This window comes from Oncorhynchus gorbuscha, linkage group LG18, assembly GCF_021184085.1.
Source record: "Oncorhynchus gorbuscha isolate QuinsamMale2020 ecotype Even-year linkage group LG18, OgorEven_v1.0, whole genome shotgun sequence".
NCBI classification, from domain to species: domain Eukaryota; kingdom Metazoa; phylum Chordata; class Actinopteri; order Salmoniformes; family Salmonidae; genus Oncorhynchus; species Oncorhynchus gorbuscha.
In genome coordinates this window covers 39,827,397-39,843,839 of record NC_060190.1, presented here as the reverse complement: position 1 = coordinate 39,843,839, position 16,443 = coordinate 39,827,397, and the positions used below count along the sequence as shown (strand labels likewise).

At 46.4% G+C, this 16,443-nt stretch overlaps 2 protein-coding genes across 4 annotated transcripts; one reads left to right on the top strand and one right to left on the bottom strand.

The window, feature by feature from the left end:
- Positions 1–3,728: 3,728 nt before the first annotated feature.
- Positions 3,729–11,600, top strand: kbtbd12 (kelch repeat and BTB (POZ) domain containing 12). Its single transcript, XM_046312992.1, has 6 exons — positions 3,729–3,889; positions 4,306–5,512; positions 7,459–7,729; positions 9,366–9,516; positions 9,964–10,161; positions 10,876–11,600. Exons 2-6 carry the CDS (start codon positions 4,434–4,436, stop codon positions 11,043–11,045), a joined length of 1,869 nt encoding a protein of 622 aa, XP_046168948.1. The 5' UTR covers positions 3,729–3,889; positions 4,306–4,433; the 3' UTR covers positions 11,046–11,600.
- A 423-nt stretch (positions 11,601–12,023) lies between these two features.
- Positions 12,024–16,018, bottom strand: LOC124004226 (interactor of HORMAD1 protein 1). Of its 3 annotated transcripts, none has more exons than XM_046312990.1 (8): positions 15,871–16,018; positions 15,323–15,380; positions 14,897–15,059; positions 14,493–14,653; positions 14,337–14,385; positions 14,159–14,234; positions 13,724–13,839; positions 12,024–13,442 (listed from the first exon to the last, which is right to left on the bottom strand). In XM_046312990.1, exons 2-8 carry the CDS (start codon positions 15,376–15,378, stop codon positions 12,165–12,167), a joined length of 1,899 nt encoding a protein of 632 aa, XP_046168946.1. In that variant the 5' UTR covers positions 15,379–15,380; positions 15,871–16,018; the 3' UTR covers positions 12,024–12,164. The 3 variants fall into 3 exon arrangements, with proteins under 3 accessions (XP_046168946.1, XP_046168945.1, XP_046168947.1); XM_046312989.1 differs by lacking the exon at positions 15,871–16,018 and adding an exon at positions 15,624–15,862; XM_046312991.1 differs by lacking the exon at positions 15,323–15,380.
- Between the last annotated feature and the right edge of the window lie 425 nt (positions 16,019–16,443).

Here is a 16,443-nt window from a genome sequence, read left to right as displayed (position 1 = left end):
AATTCTCTTTACAGGCCAATAATTATGATGGTGATTCTGATCTAAGCATAAATTAATATGTTGTGCCACTGGTCAAATACGATTGAAGTTCAATATGTAGCCTAGATGTAGCCTAGCTCCTTTAGGCTCAAGATAACTAGCTAGCTAATTTGGCTGGTTCATTGTTGCCCATGCAAGGAAGTTAGGCTAGCAAGGTAGCCCATGACAACACAAACTAAAAGCAAACTGTATGACAGAGCCATAGACCATTTTGCCAACATGAAAGAGAGGGGGATGGCATTGGTTTTCAACTAGTCTACAAGTAGGGTGAGTCCAAATGTTTTTTATTTGTTCACACACGCTCTCACTGTTTGTTACATGCCATGTTTGCTTTGTGGACTTCACCGGACAGATGTTGTTCTTCGGTTTTGTGATGGAACAAACCTACAGTGCATTCGGAAAGTATTCAGACCCCTTGACTTTTTCCACATTTTGTTATGTTACAGCCATATTCTAAAATGGATAAAAAATAAATAAAATCAATCTACACAAAATACCCCATAATGACAATGTGAAAACAGGTTTTGAGACACGTTAGCAAATTTATTAAAAATAAAAACAGGAATATCTTATATACTTAAGTGTTCAGACCCTTTGCTATGAGACTCGAAATTGAGCTCAGGTGCATCCTGTTTTCATTGATCATCCTTGAGATGTTTGGAGTCCACCTGTGGTAAATTCAATTTATTGGACATGATTTGGAAAGGCACACAACTGTCTATATAGTTCCCATAGTTGACAATGCATGTCAGAGCAAAAACCAAGCCATGAGGTCGAAGGAATTGTCCATAGGGCTCAGAGATAGGATTGTGTCGAGGCACAGATCTGGGGAAGTGTACCAAAATATTTCTGCAGCATTGAAGGTCCCCAAGAACACAGTGTCCTCCATCATTCTCACATGGAAGAAGTTTGGAACCACCAAGACTCTTCCTAGAGCTGTCCGCCCAGCCAAACTGAGCAATTGGGGAAAAGGGCCTTGGTCAGGGAGGTGACCAAGAACCCAATGGTCACTCTGACGGAGCTCCAGAGTTCCTCTGTGAAGATGGGAGAAGCCATCTCTGCAGCACTCAACCAATCTGGCCTTTATGGTAGAGTGGCCAGATGGAAGCCATTCCTCAGTAAAAGGCACATACCAGCCCACTTGGAGTTTGCCAAAAGGCACCCAAAGAACTCTCAGACCATGAGAAACAGATTCTCTGGTCTGATGAAACAAAGATTGAACTCTTTGGCCTGAATGCCAAGCGTCACATCTGGAGGAAACCTGGCACAATCTCTACGGTGAAGCATGTTGGTGGCAGTATCATGCTGTGGGGGATGTATTTCAGCGGCAGGGACTGGGAGACTAGTCAGGATCGAGAGAATGATGAACGAAGCAAAGTACAGAGGGATCCTTGATGAAAACCTGCTCCAGAGTGCTCAGGACCTCCGACTGGTGCGAAGATTCACCTTTCAACAGGACAACGACCCTAAGCACACAGCCAAGACAATGCAGGAGTGGCTTCGGGACAAGTCTCTGAGTTGCCCAGCCAGAGCCTGGGCTTGAACCTGATCAAACATCTCTGGAGAGAGTTGAAATAAGCTGCGCAGCGATGCTCCCAATCCAACTTGACAGAGCTTGAGAGGATCTGCAGAGAATAATTAGAGAAATTCCCCAAATACAGGTGTGCCAAGCTTGTAGCGTCATACTCAAGAATACGCGAAGGTGCTTCAACAAAGTACTGAGTAAAGGGTCTGAATATTTATGTAAATGTAATATTTCTGGTTTTGCTTTGTCATTATGGGTAATGTGTATAGATTGATGAGAAAAAAAAAACATTTAGTAAATTTTAGAATAAGGCTGTAACGTAACAAAATGTGGAAAAAGTGAAGGGGTCTGAATACTTTCCGATGTAATGGACTTTTTTTCCGTCACTATGTGACTGTTGTCTTTTTGTTGTCACGGCCTTTTTGTATAGCAGGATTCCATATAAACAAATGGGTTACAGAGCAAACATGTCACGTTCTGACCTTTATTTCCTTTGTTTTGTATTTATTTAGTATGGTCAGGGCGTGAGTTGAGGTGGGCAGTCTATGTTTGTTTTTCTATGATTTGGGAATTTGTATGTTTCGGCCTAGTATGGTTCTCAATCAGAGGCAGGTGTCATTAGTTGTCTCTGATTGAGAATCATACTTAGGTAGCCTGGGTTTCACTGTTTGTTTGTGGGTGATTGTCTATGTTGATTGCTTGTGTCAGCACCGTTCTCATTAGCTTCAAGGTCGTTATTTTGTTTATTGTTTTTGTATAGTGTTTCAGTGTTTCAGTGTTTCAGTGTTTTCTTTATTATAATTCATGATGAACACATACCACGCCGCATTTTGGTCCTCCGACCCTTCTCTCCTCTCCTCTTCAGATGAAGAGGAGGACGACCGTGACAAAACAACACAATTATCACAACAGGTTGTAAAATAGATTTTTTACTGGCTTGGCTTCCTCAGTGATTTTACCCACGCACCACTACGGATCTTTGTAGTGACTGGGTGTTTTGATACACCATCCAAAGTGTAGTAAATAAATTGCTCAAAGGGATATTCAATGCCTGCTTTTTAAAAATGTTTAACCATCTACCAATATTTACGAGGCATTGGATAAACACCCTGGTCTTTGTGGTTGAATCTGTTTGAAATTCACTGCTTGACTAAGGGACCTTACAGATAATTGTATGTGTGGTGTACAAAGATGAGGTAGTCATGAAAAAATCATGTTAAACACTATTATTGCACACGGAGTGAGTCCATGCAACTTATTATGTGACTTGTTAAGCACGTTTTTACTCCTGAACTTATTTAAGCTTGCCATATCAAAGGGGTTGAGTACTTATTCACTAACGATATTTCAGCTTTTCATTTTTTATTAATTTGTAAAAATAACTAAAAACTTAATTCCGCTTTGACGTTATGGGGTATTGTGTGTAGTAGGCCAGTGACAAACAAAACAAAATATTTGATCAATTTTAAATTCAAGTTGTGATACAGCAACATTTGTAAAAACTCAAGGAGTGTGAATACTTTCTGAAGGTACTGTACATACAGTACATATAGCATTTTATGATTTAAAGGCTCAACAGGATATCACAGAGAAATGCCCTCACTAAAACTGTTTTAGTTTTGCAATAGCTGTTGTGGTCATAAGGGTCATTAATTGCTCTGTTCGCGATGTTTACACTACAGAGATCCTATTCCATTACTAATTCTATGGTTAACACCACCTCGGGTTAATATTTTAACATCAATCTTTTTGATTGGTATGAACAAAGTATCAGCTGCATCATAGTTTATTATTGAGATTATTATGAATATTGGGATTATTATCATTTAAAATGTCTGCAGAGAGTGATGTCATGAAATTCGAATCCAAGCCACAAGCTGGTTCCATGTGCCATTCCACAGATACATAAGCCTACACGTGATCGAGACACCCCCAAAATATAGCAATAGAAAATAATAGCAATTATACTTGTGAAATTCGACATCAGCATTGCTCAACATTACACAACATTATCATGTGTGAGTCTCCTGACATTATTCCTGGTAAATCCAAAATGTTCCCCTCGCCCTTAGATGCATGCCGTTCCATTGGCCACATCACAGTCTATTTTAAGGTTTGTGCTCAACTCAGAGGGCCAGGGCATTCAGGCAGGCAGCGAGGGAAGGGGAGGGTAAACTGTACTGTGTTTCAGAGGGGATAGCTAGGCCGCCTGTCTTTCTCTGACCCTAATTCCAGATGCATTCAGCCACATTAACAACAACTCCTGCAGCCTGGCTGGCTGAGGAACATGACTGTCTATTGGAATTGGAGGATTCCCACTGAATGGTAGGACAGGATGACATCGGCTTGGCTTCTTGTGTGATCAAAGCGCACAACAGTAATGGGGGCGAAAGAGTTTATGGTGGGAGATGATATTGATGTCATATCCCTGTTTAACATGGATCCCTGGTTTCACTGCGGCAGGCGGGGCATGGCCATGCTTTTGTTGCTGTACTGTTATATTCTCGTCTAAGTGTCAATGTGGGTAATGGGAATTCCAGTAAGAATGGCTCTTCATACTTACAGATGTATGTTAACAATGTCAGAACAAAGTTGAAGATAGTGACTGGCCTTTTAACTCTCAAATCTTTACAGAGTGACTTAGATTACAACAAAACTCTACTCGGCATGAATGTAAACAATCTACTGGGCTCGATCAGATCAACATTGAACTTGTGTTTCTTTCTTTCTCTCCTTTTCAGATAAAGAACCTCCTTGTTTACACTGCCACTTAGTGATATTTATTTATATTTTATGTATTTCTATTCTATTTCGATTTTTATTCATTTTTTCTGTGTTGTTAATACTCCTGAATAGACATTCAATCCAAATGGATCTGAGAGCTAAACACAGTCTGGGTCTTCTGGACCAGCTGAGGAAGATGAGGGAGACAGAGAAGCTGACAGATGTGGTGTTAGTGGCTGAGGGCATCAGCTTCCCCTGCCACCGCGTGGTCCTCTCAGCTTTCAGCCCTTACTTCCGGGTTATGTTCACCTGCGGCCTGCGGGAGTGTAGTGCTAGGGAAGTGTTTTTGCGTGACACCCCAGCCGATAGCCTGGGTCTATTGTTAAACTACATGTATTGTTCTGAGCTCCCGCTCAACAACGCCAATGTACAGGGGGTCTCGGTCGCTGCCTTCCTCCTGCAGATGGACGAGGTGTTCAACCACTGCCAGAGCCACATGAGGGAGAACATGGACGCCTCCAACTGCCTCGGGGTGTACTACTTTTCCCGCGACCTGGGAGCCGAGGAGCTGGCCGACCATGCCCAGAGATACTTGCGGACGCACTTCGTTCAGGTGTGTATGAGCGAGGAGATTCTGGAACTAGAGGCCCACCAACTGGGGGCGCTGCTGAGCTCCGACGACCTCAACGTGTCGCGGGAGGAGACCATCCTGGACGTGGTGCTGCGCTGGGTCAGGCAGGACACTCCGGGGGATGGGGTGGAGGACAGGCGGAGTAGACACCTGGTTGAGCTCCTGAGGAAGGTGCGTCTCGCCTTGGTGGCCCCTGACTACTTGAGGGAGGCTATGAAGAGGAATATGTCTCTGTTGGTGGATGCAGAGTGTCTGGAGATGATGGAGGAGGCACTGGAGGCCACAGGGATGCATCCGGCCTCCTCACCCCGTAAACTGAAGCTCCGCTATGGGATGGAGACCACGGATCTGCTGCTCTGCATCGGCAACGAGGGTGGAGGGATCCGATCACGGTATGGAAATTATTCGGAACGTAGCTTCTGCTACGCTCCCTCCACGGGCCGCACCCACTACATCACGTCTCCACGCTACGGAGACGTTCTGGGATTCGTGTGTGCAGGGGTCGTCACCGAAGGCAACGAGATTTTGGTGGCCGGGGAGGCAGGGGTGAGGAAAATGGCCAGGCAGACGAACAGGAATGTGGAGATATTCAGGTAGGAATCTGGAAGAATGGTATCATGAGCTCCGTGTGTGAATGAGATCATCAACAATGGTCACTGATGAGAGTGACAGTCAATGGCATACTGTTTATATGCTGTGGCCAGGTGAAGTGCGTGGTCAGGTGGAGTGCGTGGCCAGGTGGAGTGCGTGGTCAGGTGGAGTGCGTGGTCAGGTGGAGTGCGTGGTCAGGTGGAGTGCGTGGTCAGGTGGAGTGCGTGGTCAGGTAGAGTGCGTGGTCAGGTGGAGTGCGTGGTCAGGTGGAGTGCGTGGCCAGGTGGAGTGCGTGGTCAGGTGGAGTGCGTGGTCAGGTGGAGTGCGTGGTCAGGTGGAGTGCGTGGTCAGGTGGAGTGCGTGGCCAGGTGGAGTGCGTGGCCAGGTGGAGTGCGTGGCCAGGTGGAGTGCGTGGCCAGGTGGAGTGCGTGGTCAGGTGGAGTGCGTGGTCAGGTGGAGTGCGTGGTCAGGTGGAGTGCGTGGTCAGGTAGAGTGCGTGGTCAGGTGGAGTGCGTGGTCAGGTAGAGTGCGTGGTCAGGTAGAGTGCGTGGTCAGGTAGAGTGCGTGGTCAGGTGGAGTGCGTGGTCAGGTAGAGTGCGTGGTCAGGTGGAGTGCGTGGTCAGGTGGAGTGCGTGGTCAGGTGGAGTGCTTAGCCAGGTGGAGTGCTTAGCCAGGTGGAGTGCGTGGCCAGGTGGGGTGCGTAGCCAGGTGGAGTGCGTGGCCAGGTGGAGTGTGTGGCCAGGTGGAGTGCGTAGCCAGGTGGGGTGAGTAGCCAGGTGGAGTGGGTGGCCAGGTGGAGTGCGTGGCCAGGTGGAGTGCGTGGCCAGGTGGTGTGCGTAGCCAGGTGGAGTGCGTGGCCAGGTGGGGTGCGTAGCCAGGTGGAGTGCGTGGCCAGGTGGTTTGCGTAGCCAGGTGGAGTGCTTGGCCAGGTGGGGTGCGTAGCCAGGTGGTGTGCGTAGCCAGGTGGAGTGCGTAGCTATGTGGAGTGCGTGGCCAGGTGGGGTGTGTAGCCAGGTGGAGTGCGTGGCCAGGTGGAGTGCGTAGCCAGGTGGGGTGCGTAGCCAGGTGGAGTGCGTGGCCAGGTGGAGTGCGTAGGCAGGTGGAGTGCGTAGCCAGGTGGGGTGCGTAGCCAGGTAGCCAGGTGGGTGCGTAGCCAGGTGGAGGTGGCCAGGTGGGGTGCGTAGCCAGGTGGAGTGCGTAGCCAGGTGGAGTGCATGGCCAGGTGGAGTGCGTGGCCAGGTGGGGTGCGTAGCCAGGTGGAGTGGGTGGCCAGGTGGAGTGCATGGCCAGGTGGAGTGCGTGGCCAGGTGGGGTGCGTAGCCAGGTGGAGTGCGTAGCCAGGTGGAGTGCGTAGACGGGTGGAGTGCGTAGCCAGGTGGAGTGCGTGGCCAGGTGGAGTGCGTGGCCAGGTGGGGTGCGTATCCAGGTGGAGTGGGTGGCCAGGTGGAGTACATGGCCAGGTGGGGTGAGTAGCCAGGTGGAGTGCGTAGCCAGGTGGAGTGCGTGGCCAGGTGGAGTGCGTAGCCAGGTGGAGTGCGTAGCCAGGTGGTGTGCGTAGCCAGGTGGAGTGCGTGGCCAGGTGGAGTGCGTGGCCAGGTGGGGTGCGTAGCCAGGTGGAGTGGGTGGCCAGGTGGAGTGCGTGGCCAGGTGGGGTGAGTAGCCAGGTGGAGTGGGTGGCCAGGTGAGTGCGTGGCCAGGTGGAATGCGTGGCCAGGTGGAGTGCGTGGCCAGGTGGAGTGCGTAGCCAGGTGGAGTGCGTAGCCAGGTGGAGTGCGTGGCCAGGTGAAGTGACAGTATGAGAATGATTTTCAGTAACTCCAGACCAGAGGCCTGCCTAATGGGCTTTATAATAGCACTCCTGTCTTTATTTTAGCATGGTGGAGTCTCACTAAAATAGGATGTATCTCCTAACCCCTGCCGCTGACTTTGATGTTCTTGTCCTCCTCAGGCACAGGGTGGAGGCCCAGGGAACCTGGGAGCACCTGAGCTCAACAGAGTACCGAGACTCGTACGCTCTGGGGGCGCTGGGTGATACTATTTACCTGCTGGGAGGCCAGATGAAGCAGAAGAACCAGTACCTCATCACCAACTCTGTGGAGCGCTGGTCCCTGCAGGGTGGGCCCTGGCATAGCGCCGCCCCGCTACCCATTCCGCTGGCCTATCACAGCGTGGTCCGACTGAAGAACCGCCTCTACGTGCTCGGGGGTCGAACTCCACAGGTAACACCTTCTCATTCAAGGGTTTTTCATTATGCAATATGCAATCATGTAGTAACCAAAAACGTGTTAAACAAAACAAAATATATTTGAGATTTTAGATACTTCAAAGTAGCCACCCTTTGCCTTGATGCCAGCTTCATGAGGTAGTCATCTGAAATGCTTTTCCAAAAGTCTTGTAGGAGTTCCCACATATGCTGAGCACTTGTTGTCTGCTTTTCCTTCACTCTGTGGTCCAAGTCATCCCAAACCATCTCAATTGAGTTGAGGTCAGTTAATTATGGAGGCCAGGTCATCTGATGCAGCACTCCATCACTCTCCTTCTTGGTCAAATAGCCCTTACACAGCCTGGAGGTGTGTTTTGGGTCATTGTCCTGTAGAAAAACAAATGATATTCCCACTAAGCGCAAACCAGATGGGATGGCGTATCGCTGCAGAATACTGTGGTAGCCATGCTGGATAAGTGTGCCTTGAATTCTAAATAAATCACCTAGTGTCACCAGCAAAGCTCCCCCACACCATCAAACGTCCTCCTCCATGCGGGAACCACACATGCAGAGATCGTCCGTTCACCTACTCAGCGTCTCACAAAGACACAGCGGTTGGAACCAGAAATGTCAAATTTGGACTCATCAGACCAAAGGACAGATTTCCACCAGTCTAAAGTCCATTGCTCGTGTTTCTTGGCCCAAGCAAGTCTCTTCTTCTTATTGGTGTCCTTCTTAGTAGTGGTTTCTTTGCAGCAATTCAACCATGAAGGCCCGATTCACGTAGTCTCTTCTGAACAGTTGATGTTGAGATTTGTCTGTTACTTGAACTCTGTGAGGTGCAATCTGAGGTGCAGTTGCTTTCCGATTTCTGAGGCTGGGAAACTCTAATGAACTTATCCTCTGCAGCAGAGTTAACTCTAGATCTTCCTTCCCTGTGGCGGTCCTCATGAGAGCCAGTTTCATCATAGCGCTTGATCATTTTTGTGACTGCACTTGAAGAAACTTTCAAAGTTCTTGAAATGTACCGTATAGGCTGACCTGCATGTCTTAAAGTAATGATGGACTGTCGTTTCTCTTTGCTTATTTGAGCCTTTCTTGCCATAATATAAACTTTGTCTTTTACTAAATAGGGTTATATTCTGTATACCACCCCTACCTTGTGACAACACAACTGATTGCCTCAACCGCATTAAGAATGAAAGAAATTCCACAAATGTGCTTTTAACAAGGCACACCTGTTAATTGAAATACATTCCAGGTGGCTACCTCATGAAGCTGCATCCAAGCTTTTGACTGGTACTGTAGATGAATAGCCTGTGAATGTTAGACTATATTAGGTGTGTGTGTGTGTGTGTGTGTGTGTGTGTGTGTGTGTGTGTGTGTGCGTGCGTGCGTGCGTGCGTGCGTTTGCACACACAATGAGCGGGCAGGAAGGCCAAGGGGGATTTCACATTTGTTTAATTCAATCTCACAACACCTATGTATTTTTGGAGTCCCTCACTCTCACTCATGTACACACTGTGCTTTAGGATGCAAAGCTTTGACAGCAGAGAGACACACTATCTGTGTCAGTGTGCAACTCTTAGCCCGCTCTCTATACCCTCTTCCTTCTCTAAACTCTGCACCTGTCCTGTCACTTCCCCTGGCAGTCCTGGCGGATGGACGACGAGCCAGACCGCTTGAGCAACCGTCTGCTGGAGTACGACCCTGAGACAAACAAGTGGACAGAGCTTGGTCCCATGAAGTACTCCAAGTACCGCTGTGGTGCTGTGGCACTCAATGGAGAGATCTACGTGATGGGTGAGATTAAGTAAATAAATATCACAATTGGCCATTTGTTCTCATTGGTTTCCTGATGGTCATGACGATGATGGTCACTTTGTATCAGCAACCGGTGATTATTCCTCATAATTTGATCTTTAGTGTGTTTTTTCCTAGAGCAGTGTTTCTAATCCTGGTCCTGAGGACCCAAAGGGTTGCACAATTTAGTTTTTGCTTTAGCACTACTGTACACACGATTTTAAATTAAAGCTTGATAATGAGTTGAGCAGCTGTGTAGTGCTAGTGACAAAACCAAAATGTGCACGCTTTTGGGTCCCCGGGACCAGGATTAAGTAACACTGTCCTAGCGAAACCCCCAACCTTCAACATAAACAGTATGTTTGGACAAAACCCAGTTTTTTAAAGTAGCACTTTACAACACAAAGTAATGAATGTTCCAGTACCAACCCAGTTGTGTTCTAACAGGAGGTATCGGCTGTGAGGGGGTCGATCATGGGCAGTCCCGTCGTTGCCTCGATGCTGTGGAAATCTACAACCCTGATGGAAACTTCTGGAGGGATGGGCCTACTATGCCTTCACCACAGCTATCCCTACGCAGCAATGCCTCCAACGCCGCGGTGGTGGGGGGCAAGCTTTATGTCTGTGGATACTACAAGGGGGCGGGTAACTAAACCACAGATGATCCATTATATTGACCAGATACTCAAGTGGCCGCTCAAATGATGAAAAAAAATGTTTTCAAAAATGGAAGGCAGTTGGGAGGAGGCAAGATCAGGTGGGACCATTCTAGCCAGTGAGAGGGTAGACGCTTGTGAACAACAGGCACAACTCCCGAGATAAAACTTTTTTTTAATCAAAGATGCTGGGATGTCACGTCTTACTTATGTCAGTTCACTCGTAACACCCTAAGCATTATGAAACTTCTATTCGATCAAATAAGCCACATGTAGCAAATAAGCCATACATTTTTTTGCAATCAAAATTGGACACTCTCACTGACCTCCAAATAAAAACTTGCTTGGTGAGCGAAAAAAAATAAGGATTAAAAAACGGCACCTGCTGGAGAAGACAGATTTTGGGCCCAGTTATGCCTCTCGCTTGCCTCTTCCTCTCTGACTAAACCTACTTTCCTTTCCACTGTTCACAAAACTGTGACAACACGTGGCACAGGTTTGAGTAAAAGATGACCTGTCTCTTTAAGGAGTTAACAAATTGACTGTGTAGATGAATGCTGTTTCATTTGATTGCCACACCACTCTTTAAAATGCCACCATTCTACGCCAAGTGGTAGCAAACTTGTCACGAGTTATTCTGAATGATTCCAATAGTGACAACATTCCAATATTCCTGGCCTATCCTAATCCCTGTCTCCCTCAGATCGTCATGAAGACATAATCAAGGACATCCTGGAACTAGACCCGTGGGAGAACCGCTGGACGGTTGTGGCCCGCCGCGTTCTGATGCATGATGCCTACGACGTCTGCTTGGTGGCAAGCCTCAATCCACGGGAGCTCATGTCTCCCCCGGCAGACCTAGTAACTCAGTGACGTTCACCTGCCCTAAGGTCTAATCTTCTTAGCTAAGAGTACCTTGGGCTATAATTATGTATTCTGAAAGATGATCGTATTGAGCAACAAGACCTTTCTTTCTGCTGCTGTGGGCCAGGAGTCAAAATGTAGTAGTGCTGGCTAATCCTGGTGGTTCTTGTTGACAGACATTGCGCAGTTGGTGTTTAAAAGCCCTGACCTGAGTGGGGCACTGCACAAAATAACACTCTACCCTTGTCTTGAACTGTATATGACCTACCGAGTTGCACATTTAGAAGTAAACATTGTATCTGAATATCATACCTTAGTGGGTTTTGTGACACTGAAATATAGCTTGTAAATACAATTGTTTTGCGATTTTATTTTTTATGCTGCTGTAAAATGCCTCTGCCTCATCTTTGGAATACTGGAAAGAAAACCAGACAGGTCCTTCACAATCAAGTTATTTTATATCAATTTTTCCATTTTGCTCTTTCCATTTGTTCAAGATTATATTTTTTGTCATGCAAATAAGACTTACATTAAATTGAGTCTTTGCTCAGGCGTAAACATGTATTTGTGGAGCTAGTGTACTAGAATTGCAGAAAGAGGTGATGAGAGGATTCTACACGTGGCACTGGCACGTGTTGGCTTAGTTATGTGTTGCCCTTCTCCTGTATGCCAACAGAAGAGATGGCCCTTAATTAAACGCTATAAAAACCTCCAAAACCCCCAGTTATACCGTTATGTAGAAAGTTGTATTGGTAATATAGACTTTAACACCTTCAGACTTTTACTTATAAATATGGTCTGACAATTACTTTCCTCTTTTCATCCCGTATTCTTTTGTGGGCATGATTTCTGTTATCCCACAATTTGCCCCAAAATGTACTCAGAAACAGTAGCTCATTCATTTGTAGTTTAATCTTAATGGGAAAGTCTGATGTAACATTAACAGTGTAAAGGGTTTTGAAAACACTAAAACACAAACATAGGGAATCGATGAAAAAGTACATTTTTGATGGTGAATTTTGTTGTCAAAACCAATTACATTGAGATCAACCAAACACAACAACAGCTTGTCAAACAACTCCCTCCTCAATACCTCCCTACACTGACATCCTGATTCCCCTTCAGACATCAGTCAGAATCACAGTTCATGTCAAACAGCTGCCATAAGCCTCTGTTTCTCTCTGAGACAGCCTGGGGCTCAGGTGGCGATGGGGTCTTTTCCCAGGCGGGCCTAGCGTTGTTCCCTGTGGAACCGCACACAGAGCTGTTACTTTCCTGGGACCACAAGCTGAAAGGGTTGCGATAGCCTCCGGTGGCTTTGTTAGACTTCTTCTCTTTGTCCTGCTGTCGTTTCTGAGCTTCTGGTATGAGTGTGTCCATCTCCATCCTGTTGGGATCATGCTGCTCCTTGCTAGTCGATCCAGCTCCCTGCTTCCTTTGGTTTTTGAGGGGCTGTCGGTTCTCATCCCTACCCCTGCCCACTAATCGACCGTTACTCCTGGTCTGTGGTGGCATTAGTGCCCTCCTCCTGCTTCTGAATGGCTGTTTCCTCTGTCCCTGGCCTCTCTGGGTGAACCTACGTCCAGCCATGGTGCTCCTGCCTCTGGGGCTCTCTGAGGGGACCGCTGCAGGCTCACTGTGGTCAGGCTGGCTGCTCTGCTCCGGGTCGCAGTGGGGGTTCATGATAGTGCGGGTGCTCCTAATGGTCACATCTTGCAGAAGCGCGTAGGCCCTGCTGGTGTCCTGAAAACCCTGCATGGGGTACTGTAGAGATGGAGCGCCCCCCGATGTGCTGGGGTCTTGTAGGCCCTGCATAGGATAGTGTAGGGCTTCGGCACCTCTTCCTGGTCCATGAGTCACAGCGGTAGAGCGTGTGGTGTATGGGTACACCCCCTGCCAGGAAGTCTTAGCCGGCTCATCCAGCATCATCTGGCTACACCGCTCCAGCTGATCCTCCTCCACCATCGCAGGAAGGTACAGAGCTCTGGGGGCTGCGGCCTGGCCCTGGTCACATGTCTCTGAGGGTCCTCCTCTGGCTCCTCTATCTGCAGGGTGCAGCCACCCTGCCACCTCTCCTCCCGTCTCCCCTACACCACATGATGCCACTGCTTTAGAAGGCGCTGTGACCGCTGTCGCACCGCAGAGACGTACACCTTCAAAGTACCTCTTCTCCTCACTCACCAGGCAGAACCTCTCTACCAGTCCTGGGGATGTCTGGACTGTGCTTTCTGTCACCCTGACAGGTGTGGGGAGGGGTTCGGACCCGTGCTGGGAAATCAAGGTGCTTAGAAGGGACAGGGCTTCTCCTAACATGCTTTGATCTCGGCTCTGCTCATGTCTCAGGACCTCCAGCTTCTGCTGCAGGCCCTGCATGTGGGAGCTGAGTTCTGTAGTCGCCACACCCGTCTAGGACAGAATAGAAGACAACAATATATGACTAATAGCAAAGACATGAAAATCAAATATAGATATGTCACATTAAATTATCAACACTAAGTATGTCAAATAGTATTCTCAGCACCCAGAATCATATATTTTGTGTGTCAGCCAACTAATGTTTTGTTTGTCACGAGAGACTAGTCATATGTTGGTATCACACTCTCACCCCACACTCCCTCATTAAGTATAAATTCAACATCAGGACGAAGGCTTGACAATACAGAGTTATAAATGCCATCTGTCCTCACCTTGGCTACTCTGTTCTCCATCTCTTTTAGCATCTGATTCTGTGAGCTCACTTTATTCAGCAAGGCCTCAAACTGCTGTGCAAAGCCATCCTGCAGACTGGCTATGTTTTGCTGCACTGTAAAAGATGTTAAAAGGTAACCCCAATGAATACACAATCCATTCCATAGCAATCAAGACCAATGTAAAAAGATAGCCACAATCTACACACTGCCCATTATAGCCAAAGAGACCGGCTCATTCATCATAATTTCAAAATCGAGGTATTAGATCAAACATTTCTATAATAAAATATATGCATGTGATCATAATTTCACTACTGAACTAAAGCACCATCTACTGGTCTCAGAGATTATTTCCTTTATGAACATGTTAATAATGAGCAATGCACAATAGATTCTAAAAAAAGTTGAGAGAAATTGTTCAAAGCAACCCACATGTCTTTGCAAAATCTGCAAAATCTTTGTTGCCTGTTGTAGTGCTCTCATCAATGTGATTTACAGAGAGCTTAATCTGAAACACACATAGCATAAGGGTTTATCATTATTGTGAAAATCAGCACCAGACCAGCAGTACAATTTTGCAAAAATGTATTATTCTGGATTGTTCACTTACATTTTCAAGTTTTTCACGAAATTGTAGAAATCCAGAGGTGAGAATGTCGCTGATGAAACAGACAGGACACTAATTCAACCACAAAATACCATGTTGTTTGTATCTTTCATAATAAAATCCCTGCAGAAACAAGTAACACTCATGAGACATAGCTACCTCTCACACTTTTCTTTAGCTTTTTTCTTGTCCTCTTCAAACCTGTCTAGTATGCCAATTGCTTTGCCACTTGTAAAGCTTGGCACCTTCACTTTGTCCTTTCCGTCTCCGAACAGGAATGGTTTGGAATGGTAATTGCTTAAAATCTTTGGCTCACTTGCCTGAAACACAATGACTGGTTCATCATAAAACAAAGAAAAGCTCTGACAGTTTTGAGTTTGTTCTGGGGTAAAGTGATAAAGTGAATTGCTAAATGTTGTATTATAAATTAATGGGATACTACATATTGTGAGCAAAAAAAAGTAATTGCATTCACTGAGCTCGGGACTATGGCACAAAGGTGGACATGATGAGATAATGAGATGGTTTACAAAGTAAAAGAAAATATGAGCTAATAGACCTACCTCCTGTGACTGTGAGCTACCGGATATTCTGTTTGAAAAGCCCATGTCCTGTGACATGCCCTGAGAGTTTTCAGGCCAAAACTGGGATCCAAACAGGAACTGTGAGTCTGTCAAACTGGAGTAGTCACTGGTAGCCCCATTCCTGCTGGTGATCTTGGGCACACTACAAGTTATAAACACACACACACTTAATTCATTTTAAGGGCTACACAAACATTTAGGCTAACTCGCTAAATTTCAATAATATATTTTTGAAAGCTGCATTAATTGTCTGCTGCAGTGCACTTTAGCTAACAGTTATGTATTTCATTGTGTGGGGTAGATTATCGTCTTGGCTATGGGGTGGATTATCTTCTTGGCTATGGGGTGGATTATCTTCTTGGCTATAGGGGGATTATATTCTTGGCTAAAATTAGTTATGCTTACATGGATCCAGTTGGGATGCTTAAAATCTCTTTGATATTCCACACGTTGGGATTCATTTCTGTTTTGAGTACAGATAAAATAATTATTTTAACGTTATAAACCAATTACAAATGATTTTTCTTAAACACAAAACAGCTGGCAAATGTATTAGCTAGCCAGCTAGTTGGCTGTTAATGTTAGCTAGCTAACATATATTAGATATGTTAGCCTTCTCACGTTACTCTTTATGGACGTTATGACCTGGCTGCTAACTAATGTTACCTAGCTTGTTCTGCTTTTTCCAACAACGTTAGCTACTCACCACTGTAGTCATGTAGTAGCCAACTACGTAGTTGGCTAACAACTCAATTATATGCTAGTTCCCCCAAAAATATGGCTAATGGGAAACGTGTTCTGGTGAGCTAGCTATCTCCTTTTCGGTAATAAACAACACACGAACACAGCTAGTTCTTTGATATGAATAACCGTGTTGTTGCAGAGCTTGGCCACAGTGGACAAACGTTTCATCACGTGCAGATGGGTTAAAAGGAGATGCTCGTGGCGATTACCTCCCGCCTTCCCAAATGTTCCCTCTCAGTCGTTCCTCATAAAGATTCAGCAAAGATCTCTCCTCAACTGTAAGGTCGACTCTTCAGTGATGTCAGGGAACGTGACCTGGTTTTAATTTCTTTGGGCGTGACCGATTCGGTAATGTATTTTCACAGACCTTTGAAGGGGCAGGTGCAACAAACAAACCCCCCCCCCCCCAACACACACACACACACACACATAAAATCGACTTTCAGAATTCCCCGTTCATCATTAAAAACGAATAACATACCAACTGCATCTGTAGCCCAAAGTTCAACCTTTTATAGGCGTATTTATTTTATATTGCGGTGTGACTCTACGAGCCGATCAAATCGCTACGAGCCGATCAAATCGATTTTTTTCGTAAATATGTTTGCTATGCTGCTGAAACAAACTCGTTTTTAATTGGCAAGTCAGAGGAGTGTTCAATGGAAGGATTCAGGGCTATGCTGCTGAAACAAACTCGTTTTTAATTGGCAAGTCAGAGGAGTGTTCAATGGAAGGATTCAGGGGAAACGCATGTGCCAGCCAGGTATTGGAGGTGGCAGAGG

Bases quoted from the DNA above. Each gene is read 5' to 3' on its own strand.
- kbtbd12 (XM_046312992.1), top strand. From the start codon at position 4,434: ATGGATCTGAGAGCTAAACACAGTCTGGGTCTTCTGGACCAGCTGAGG. The intron at 5,513-7,458 runs GTAGGAATCTGG...TGTCCTCCTCAG, and splicing joins AGGAATGTGGAGATATTCAG to GCACAGGGTGGAGGCCCAGG. The intron at 10,162-10,875 runs GTAACTAAACCA...TGTCTCCCTCAG, and splicing joins TGGATACTACAAGGGGGCGG to ATCGTCATGAAGACATAATC.
- LOC124004226 (XM_046312990.1), bottom strand. From the start codon at position 15,378: ATGAATCCCAACGTGTGGAATATCAAAGAGATTTTAAGCATCCCAACT. The intron at 14,235-14,336 runs GTAAGTGAACAA...TGTGTGTTTCAG, and splicing joins TTCGTGAAAAACTTGAAAAT to ATTAAGCTCTCTGTAAATCA. The intron at 13,443-13,723 runs GTGAGGACAGAT...ATTCTGTCCTAG, and splicing joins TGGAGAACAGAGTAGCCAAG to ACGGGTGTGGCGACTACAGA.